Source organism: Brassica napus, chromosome C4 (genome assembly GCF_020379485.1).
Source record: "Brassica napus cultivar Da-Ae chromosome C4, Da-Ae, whole genome shotgun sequence".
Lineage (NCBI taxonomy): Eukaryota > Viridiplantae > Streptophyta > Magnoliopsida > Brassicales > Brassicaceae > Brassica > Brassica napus.
Window position 1 is genome coordinate 14,653,226 of NC_063447.1, and position 9,754 is coordinate 14,662,979.

Below are 9,754 nucleotides of genomic sequence, written 5' to 3' on the forward strand. Positions count from 1 at the left end.
CATTATAATTTAGAAGACTTCCGAGAAGACTTCCCATAGGTCTTCCAAGGTCTGATCCAGATCTGAAAAACATGTATATCAAACCCAGATCTGAAAAACCCGTATATTATATCAAAAAACGTTTAAATGGCTTAAATACAGAGAAAATGAGTGGAAAATTAGATAGATATACTTTTATAGAACACACAAAGTACATATCCAAGTGGATGATGAGAACCATCTGATTAAAAACCTGCAACAAAAAGATAGATTAGTGAGAAAGACATGAGACAAAAATGAAAAATTCATATAAAGTTTAGTGTTTTCAAGTCAAAGAGAGTGGGTTTGGAGAGTTTTAGTTTTGGAAAAATGTATGAACTTTATGCAACAGGAGGTTACCAAATGAAGAAAAATCAGACATAAAAATTTGTCAAAACGCTCAGATCTATTATGAAAGGGAGACATGGGAGAAGACTCTGTCAGAAGACTTCTTGGAAGTCGTCTGGAAGATTTTCTGGAAGTCGTCTGGAAGTCTTCCTGGAAGTCGTCTGGAAGTCTTCTAGCCCAGAAGTCTTCCAGATCTGAAAAACCTTCATATCCAAATCCAGATCTGAAAAACCTGCATCTCCAAAAACGTTCAAATGGCTTAAAAACAGAGAAAATGAGTGAAAGATTAGATAAATCTACATTTATAGAACACACAAAAATACAAATCTAAAATTAATAAATCTACCTTTAAATGAGTGAAAGATGAGAACCATGTGATGAAAAACTTGCAAAACAAGATAAACTTGTGAGAAAGACATGAGACAAAAACAATAAATTGATATAAAGTTTGGTGTTTACAAGTTCAAAGAGATTAGAGAGAGGTTTGAAAGTTTTAGAATGAGAAACATACCATTTTTGTTGCACCCATTTGAGAGAAGTAGAGAGAATGTGTAATTTTTTCTTTATATATGGAGACAAAATTCCAATAAGATTAAATATTTTCAATCATGAGACTTACTAGACGACTTACTTGTAAGTCGCCCAGAAGACTTCAATATTTTTAGCGGGAAACTAAAATATTTTTAGCGGAAGTTAGAAGACTTTCAGAGAAGTCTTCTAATCGCCAGACGACTTGCATGTTAGTCGTCTAGACCATAAACATAACCCCTAAACTAAATTAACTAACTAAACACTTCATAAAATCAAATTAAACTTAAAAGGTGTTTACTATACACAGAAATAATCACATGTAGCCAAATATTTAATTTTTCAAAAATACATTAAGCTTTCCAAAATCTAACCCTAAGAATACATACAATACTACAACATATGTTGCCAAACCTAGACCAAAGAATATCATGATTCACTACTTTCACTCATCTATGTTGAAAACAATTCAATTTTATTATATCTTAATTTATATCAGTTAAAACTATTTATAATTACATGATTTTAATTTTTCGCTTATCAAAATATTTTTTACAAAATTTATAAATTATTTTTAAGATCAACTATACCAGACAACTTCCGTGGACGTCGTCCAGGAGACTTAACAGAATCTCATAAGACTCAGAAGATTTAACGAGGCTCTATTCGTAAAAATGAGTTCTGTTTTTTTGTTTGGTCATAAGGGACTGACTGTAATTTCACAAGGCTTTTGAGTTACTTTTGCATTTGATTCAAGTTTAGGTATACTTTTGCAATCAAAATCAAGTTTTGAATCATATTTGGTAAATCTTCGTTTATGAAAATATGAAATACATATAGATTGATATAAGGGAAATTGTTATTTATTATTTTACAAAGTTAGAAATTGAAAAAAGCCCTTGAGTGCAAGAAGTATATAATTTAAGTTCACAAACGGAGATCAAAACGAAATTGATTAAATTTATTATTTTAAGTAATGCAAATCAATGAAAGAGAAGAAGAAACAAGATAAGGGCAACTCAAACTTCTCAAAGGTAAAAACTAAACATTAAGAAGTAGAACCAAAAGGCAACAATTTGCGTGTGTATCAAACTAAGATGAAAAGAGAAAATAAAGAAATTAGGGAGTAGAATCCCATCCCCGCACTAGAGTCTGAGGCTGTGCTATGTGGAGCTGGTGCTGGCCCCATCTGGTACCTTGGACCATTCTTAACCGGTGAATCTGCCAACGGAGACGGTGAAGGAGACGAGAATGAGCTTGGTGATCGGACTGGTCTAGGAACAGGAGCTGCAACAGGACCCAACGAGGCTGGTAACACTACTATTTGAAGCTTTTGTCCGATGTCGCAGTGACTAGGAACTCCGCATATAAAGTTGTGGACTCCTGGTTTTGTTAGAGTGACCGTGTCGGACCCGGTTTCGTATCTTTCTAATGGATTAGATGGTTCACACAGCTCGAAATTGTTGGGAGTGACTTTATTGACGTCGTGGTAGTCTTTGTTGTATACGAAGACCAAAGAGTCTCCGACTTGAAAAGTTCTTGAAGAAGCCCATGCCTCGTAATCAACGCCCATCATGGTCCATCCTTTTGAGTCTCCGACATTGTGAACGGTGCCTCCAACTACAACTCCAAAGAGTGCCACAAAAATCATCAAAGAAGCAAATAAGGATTCGTTCTTGATCAAAGCCATGATCGTTGTTTTGTTCTTCTTTATTTGGAATGAGAATAAGCAGGCCAAGCAAGTTTGGAAGAGATATATGAAGTTGTAAGTTTGTTTGGTTAGAAGTCGAGAGGGCGCTGAGATGTTTATATAGGGCCCGAAGTGTCGTTTGAGCATATAACCTTTTCCCTTTGTGAATTTGAAGATTTTTATATTTATCTAACCAGTAATATATACTAAATAATTTGATTAATTCCTAATATTGTTTTGCTTAGGTCCGTTATTCCGTTTTCCATATATGAGAGAGATACAATCATAGGATGGACCTTATCTACTTTAGATTTTCTTTTTCTAATTTTGTTTTGCATATTATTGATTTCTTTTTTTTATAATGGCTCTACGCAGTGTTTTGAAACCCGACACAGATCTGCGGTTGAACCGGTAAACCTGGTGATCCAGAAAAAAAATTTGGTTTGGGTTTTGTGGAAACTTCAATATTTATAAATCCGCAAAAATCCTCGAAAATCCACTAACCCCGAAACCTGATACCGGTTGAACCACCGCTTAAACCAATAAATAATTTTTTAGTTTTTAATTATGTTTTATATTGTAAGTTTCCAATTAAGAAGTTAGGGACTGACAAAAAGAGTTAATTTTCTTTTTTCAGTTTTATATTTGTAATTTTTAGATTTTGATTAAGATTTCATTATGCTATTTGAAGAAAATGAAGTGAAGGATGGTAGAGAAAACCAAAATTAGTTGATGTGATTTACTGCTAGTTTATTTCCGCTATTGACAATTTATTACAATGATGATCTTTTACTTTTAGTTTATTTTGGATTTGAAGTTTAATTTATTATTCACATTAGACATTTAAATATTTATGAATTTTATGTCTTGATTTTTTTTAGATGTCATAACTCTTACCTTGTTACAGAAAATTTTAATTAGTCTAAACTATTTTTTTTTATTTTGTATGTCAAATGAAAAAAAAAAATATAATAAAGTTAAGTATTTTCTAAATGTTTTTTAAACATAAGATATATACATATCCAAACTATTATTTTATGTTTTAAAAATATTTAGAAAATATTAAACTTTAATTTATGTATCTTCATAGCTAATATATTATTATAAAATAAAATTAATTCATTTATTAATCCGCGGTTCATCCACGGTTCATCCGCGGTCGACCCAGTGATCCAGTGACCCGATAATTCGTTTGGTTCAGTGTCCGAGTCGGGTTTAAAAACATTGGTTCTATGTAACTGATTCGGTGATTTGTATCCTGCAATTGTTTTCTTTTCCTTTCTGATCTACTAGAATTATCACCCTTAAAACTGGTGTAAATAAACAGATTTTATAGGCTATCTTTTTATTTTTACGACTATAACTTTAGATATTCTTGGTTAAAATCTAAAACAGATAAATCTATATTAAAGTGCAATTACGGATCAGTAACCGCAAATCTTAAATAACCACAGATTTTTCTGGTTGTTCTATTCCGGTCTGGTTACCCAGACCACCTCAAGTTTGAGTAATAGAATAGCCGTTTGCTGTCAAAAAAAAAAAACCACGAATCCTAAGTAAATTAAAGTAATGACCAGAAAAATTCGGCTATGATAGTTCCTATATTTTCTGTATTTAATTTGGTCTTACTCTTACTCACGCTTGAACTTTGATTTCCTTTTCAATTTATTTTACCATGAAATAAAATTTTCTCCATTCACTTTATTTGCGTTAAATCTCTTAAAATAACTCTTAAATTGTATTATTTACTTCAAAAACAATTAAATGTGTATATGACATGTTCTTAATTTTTGGAACCGAACATAGCTTTTATATGTTTTACTCTTAGGTTTGTCTTTTCTCCTGTATGCAAAGAAGATCAAAACCCATCCAACAAAATTTACTTAATAAATTGCTAAAAATACCGTAGTTAACACTTTTTATAATACACTCAATCAAAAATATATTCTAACATTTGAAGTTTAGAGTTTAGTGATTATTCTTAGGAGTTTAATATTTAGCGGGTCGGTGGATTGGGTTTATAAACTTCTACAAATGTTTTATAAATTATTCTCAAATATTTATAATAATTTAGGAGAGTTATTTAACTATTTTTATCATAAATCTAAATTATTTATAAAAATAATTATTTTTAAAAATGATATCAAACTTGTGGTAAAATTGAAATTCTCTCTGTTGGCAACAAAAAAAAAATTCTCTCTATGCTAAAAGCTGACAAAATGACTCAAAATCAATACGTATCCGGAAACCACGAATCCGGATCCGGATATTAAATTCACGGATTCGAGTATCTTGAATTTTCTGGATATTCGGATCCGTCCTAGGCCTACCCCACGTCCTTGCAAGTTTTAAAAACAAAAATAGGGGAGTTATTTTTTTTATTTTTTTTAGAAAGGGCTTACAAATAGAGTAGTTATTTCCTTAATATATTTGTTTTATATAATAAAATTTACTAAAACAAAGAGTATGTCTTGATTAGATCTGGACTAGCTACCAAGAAAAATGTCAGAGGTGGATAATTGTGTTTGTCAGGAACCTGGAACTTTGAACTCACAATAATAAACCCATAATAAAAATCAAATACAAATAATTTTCTGAAATCAATAATGCTAAGTAACGTATCATTAGTTGGAAAAGAAATAAAGTAAGTATCATTAGTTGGAAAAGAAAAAGTAACGTATCATATGAGAATGATATTTTTTTTACACGAGTTCCAGACCAGCGCATTGCGTATGGTGAGTTTATTTGTATATACTATCTCAATTTTTTTTTATATATTTATTCATTTTATTTATACATATACAATGTTTTTTGTTGTTATTATATAATTTTTTTGATGGACCGGATCAATTTTTATTAAAAATTGTGGAATTAAACTATAATTAATATATCATGGATTGATCGGATTCGACATTAAACAAATTATGACACAAAAATCTTTTTTTTTCTCCAACGAACACATTCTTGAAAAAACTGAACAGTATTGTTTCCACAATTTAATTATTTTGACATTTATCTTCCATATGGTTTTGAAAGGTTTCACATCAACTATCGAATTGATACATGTCATTTTAATGCTTTTATTTGTATGCTTAAGGAAAACTTATATTTTTGTAATTTAAAGTCGTTCTAAAAAATTCAAAATATAACAAATAAGAAAAATATAACATATAAAAAAAATATAACATATAAGGTTTCTCATTTTTGTAATTTAAAGTTATTTAAAAAAATATAACATATAAGGTTTGTTCCTTTTTGCAATTTAAAGTCATTTTAAAAAATTCAAAATATAACATATAAGAACAAATCTATTTTTTATTATATGGTTAATGTGATTTTTTTTTTTTTAATAATATAAAATTAAACAAAAATGAAGAATGATGCAAAAATTGTTATCAAATCTTTATTATTCATAGTCATTAACTACTATATATATGTAAATTATATTAGATAATGCCGTAGTTTTTATTTAAAGAAAGAATATACGGTTTTTATATTTTGGGTTAGTATAATGTTTCTCAGTAATTGGATTTGGACCAACATTTTTTTAATTGATTCTTAAACTGGTACGTAAGTTAAATTTTAATCTTAATTAAATGACACATAATCAATATTTTTTTAATTAGTACAAATTTAAGGTTATAACTTTTTAAATGATTCTCGACATACGGAGGATGATATATCTACACTCCCCAAGTCCCAATGTTAGCAAACAGAAAGGTTCGTTTCTTTCTTGTTTTGGTTACTACTTACTAGTGTTTATTTATAAATAATCTTCTGACAACCTAGCTGCTGCCATATCCCTTTTTTTGTTCACCACTAAATATTATCTCCTTCGTTATTAAATAAATCATTGCACCTTTGTAATTTTTTTTTATCTTTCTCTTGTAAGTTGGATCTGTTCCCTGAACTCATTCACACGTTTGATATATGAAAGTTGGATTTATCAATACTTTTTTTCTTCTGGATACGTGTTTACACTATGCAACAAAAAAGACAGTTGTACCTTTTTATATACAAAAAGATGTCTAATAAACATATAAATGTTAAATGGTCAAAAACTGAATAAATGCTTAGGTTCTTTTTTTGATAATTTAAGAATAAATCCTACGCCAAACTGATCCAGATTAATCTCCCAGGGCGTGTGATCCACGAATAGGCTCGCGTACAGAATTTGTAAATGGATCAAAATCCGTGTGGTGTTCAAACACATCATGAAGTAATTTTTTCTAGGAAGATTCGAATTCACAACATACAGGAAAGAACCCCTTACCACTGGACCACGATGTTTGATGTTTTGAACAATGCTTATGCTTAGGTTATTGCTGCGAAATACCTTGCTAGTAATCTAGGAGTTATCATCTTTAAACATATGTTTTTTACCTCTAAATATATATTTCACTCAACATAAAATTTCTTGTTTAAAAAAATAAACCTTACCCTAAGAGATTAGTATATACTTTATCGTCTCATCTTGTATCATAGAAAGCTAAAGAACACCACATATAGTTGTTGTTTTTTTTGACATCACCACATATAGTTGTTATTCAGTTTAATTCATTGTATCCCTCAACCATTCATAATTAAATCTGGAAATCCTGTGAATGTGGAATTAATCATTAGAGTAATTAATCGACCCGTATAGTTAGTTAAATACTTAAATCATTGAACATATAGCATGCATACCTACCCAAATCCCCCTATTATACGAAGCACATGATAGAGAGACACAAAGGAAAGATAACTAGTGTGAACAAAAAAAAAAACTATTTTAAGTAATAAATAAATTAATCAACATGGATTGGAGAGTATAATAAATTTATTATTATGAGTTTAAAAATGACGCGGACTAAAGTGAAAGAAGAATATGGCAAAGCTCATATATATTCCTTTCTTTTTCACCACGTCGCTTCACTATTATTATCATCTTCTCTCCCAAATCAATCATCTTCTCTACTAACCTCTCCTTCTCTCTGTCTTTTCAACCCCCGCGTTTTCTCACTGGTATGAGGTACCTCCATCCTCCTCCCTCTCTCTATCTCTATCTCTATATGTATATTTTATATCGATGTGTATAATTTTATATTCTCTGCCTCGTCTTCTTCTTATTCTTCGTTTCTTACTCTGTTTTTTCAAAAAAGAAACTCAATCTTCAGTTTAGTTACGAATATGTATCTGCGTATGTGTACATCTCTGTTTTCTTATTAACTGTAGATTTTGACTGGAAAAAAAATGATTTTGGATTCATTATTGATGGGCTCACCGTATACGTTTTGTGGGGTACTCTTTGTTTCGTTTCAAATATTATTAACCTCAAAAAGATAATTTCTTGATAAAAAGGAAGCAAATCTTGATAAACTTTCAAGAAGTCGAAGAAAGTCTTCTAATGATGAACTTGATTAGTGCAGAACCAACTGATCTCTGTTTAATGGTGAGCTTGACGATGGAAGAGAAGCAATTGGACTTCAACCGCCCGCTTCTATCAGTTAGACGTCCCACACAAGCTTCAGAGCCCGAGATCAAACCAAGATCTTCCGATCCAGTAACCAACAAGGTCCCTCCTCCTTCGTCTCCACCGGTTTACAAGTCTGATATCAAGTCAGGTCCCGTAAGGAACCCAGGAACCGTCCCTTTCCAATGGGAACACCAGCCTGGAAAACCAAAAGACGAAACCAAACCGGGTTTACAAAGCTTCGTTGAGCCACGTTATGTGCCAAAGCTTCCTCCTGGGAGGGGTAGAGAAGGACAAGTATCATCAGTGAGGAAGCCTGAAACTAGATTCGAGGATACTTATCTTGATGCAGCTGATACGCTTTCGAGATCTGAGTCGTTTTTCTACAACTGTAGTAATGTGAGTGGTCATGGTGGGACGGTGGTAGAGCCTTTTGGAACTTTATCGAGTGATAGACAGACGCAGGATCTAATGATGGGGAGGTTCTTGCCTGCAGCTAAGGCCTTGACTTCAGAAATACCTCCTAAGGCAGAGGAACCGGTTAAGGAGAAACAGAACAAAGCTGGGGATAATCAGATTTGCTTCAGAAGCTCTTTTGGAGTGTTGAATCCTGTTCCGTCTGTGAGGATGCAGGCGCAGAGAGCTGTTTCTGTTCGCCGTATGCGTTCTAAGTATCTAGATAGTTCTAATGAGCCTGTGAACGAAGATGAGAGGAAGTTGAGACTAAATGGTTCAGTTGCACAAGGTGGGTCATTACCAGTTGAAAGCTCTTGCACTTCACGCACTAAGGTCAGCAAAAACTTTGGTGAGCTCTTGGCTAGTGATGATAACACATGGAAACCTTCTTCAGAGTCTCCTGTGGCTGAGAAAACTCTGTATGTAGATACTGTGCATTCACTAGACAAGATGGTACAAGAAGAGTCCATGGAGCAATCTTTACTTACAGAAGAAGTGCAGAACTTGATTAGACCCGGTGAGGAAAGTGTTATAAGAGATGAGGCTTTCACTGAATGTACTGATCAAGCTATTGTTGCACTGCCAAAGTCCAATGTGGTTGTGGAGGTTACAAAGGAGAAGATTGATCTTGAAGCCAATTTTCAGAGAAACACAAGGAATCTTGAAAGTACCAGGCTTCACCAACGTTCAAGTTATCATATTGTGCCACCACCACCATTACCAAAAGCTCCTTCAGATTCTTGGTTGAAGCGTACATTGCTTACAATCCCACCAAAGAACAACTCATTCACATGGTTACAGTCTCTTGGAGCTGATGATAATAAGATTAATCAAGCAAGTCCCAAGTGGGAAACTATGGTCAAAACCTTCAATACACAGCAAGGGTTTGTGTGCTTCTCCAAGGTAAAGCTAATGTGTCTTTAATTATCAAATTCAATGCTTGCTTAGTAGTCAAATGTGTTTTGTTTAGCAAATTGATTAGCTTACTTGTTGAACATGTTTTGGTCTTTCAGGAGACACTCAACCCTATACCAGAGGCTTAGCAAGACCTGTATGTTTTCCACACCAACTTACTTGTAAATTTCAACAATAAAGATGGGATGAGCCAATAAAGTTTGGGGATTTTTAGTATAAATCATGAAATAAAAGGGTCCTAAATGAGAAAAGCTATGAATATAGGTGTGGGTTTGTTTCTTCTTGTTGAAGTCATGTACAGCTAACAGAGATTTTGTGGCAATAATACTCCATAATTCCATGTGACA

The 9,754-nt window shown here is 32.3% G+C and overlaps 2 protein-coding genes across 6 annotated transcripts; one reads left to right on the forward strand and one right to left on the reverse strand.

Moving 5' to 3' along the window:
- Nucleotides 1-1,575: 1,575 nt before the first annotated feature.
- Nucleotides 1,576-3,310, reverse strand: LOC106454863 (blue copper protein). The gene has a single exon (XM_013896948.3). It carries the CDS (start codon nucleotides 2,729-2,731, stop codon nucleotides 1,982-1,984), a length of 750 nt encoding a protein of 249 aa, XP_013752402.2. The 5' UTR covers nucleotides 2,732-3,310; the 3' UTR covers nucleotides 1,576-1,981.
- A 4,115-nt stretch (nucleotides 3,311-7,425) lies between these two features.
- Nucleotides 7,426-9,754, forward strand: LOC111213747. 5 transcript variants are annotated; one of them, XM_048754289.1, is made up of 3 exons: nucleotides 7,426-7,595; nucleotides 7,993-9,395; nucleotides 9,506-9,754. In XM_048754289.1, the coding sequence occupies exons 2-3, from the start codon at nucleotides 8,013-8,015 to the stop codon at nucleotides 9,533-9,535; spliced, it is 1,413 nt and encodes a 470-aa protein (XP_048610246.1). In that variant the 5' UTR covers nucleotides 7,426-7,595; nucleotides 7,993-8,012; the 3' UTR covers nucleotides 9,536-9,754. The 5 variants fall into 5 exon arrangements, with proteins under 5 accessions (XP_048610246.1, XP_048610247.1, XP_048610245.1 ...); XM_048754290.1 differs by having other exon boundaries at nucleotides 7,467-7,588; XM_048754288.1 differs by lacking the exon at nucleotides 7,426-7,595 and adding an exon at nucleotides 7,644-7,763.

Coding starts and splice junctions, on each gene's coding strand:
- LOC111213747 (XM_048754287.1), top strand. CDS start 7,971: ATGATGAACTTGATTAGTGCAGAACCAACTGATCTCTGTTTAATGGTG. Junction 9,396..9,505: donor GGTTTGTGTGCTTCTCCAAG/GTAAAGCTAATG, acceptor TTGGTCTTTCAG/GAGACACTCAACCCTATACC.
- LOC106454863 (XM_013896948.3), bottom strand. CDS start 2,731: ATGCTCAAACGACACTTCGGGCCCTATATAAACATCTCAGCGCCCTCT.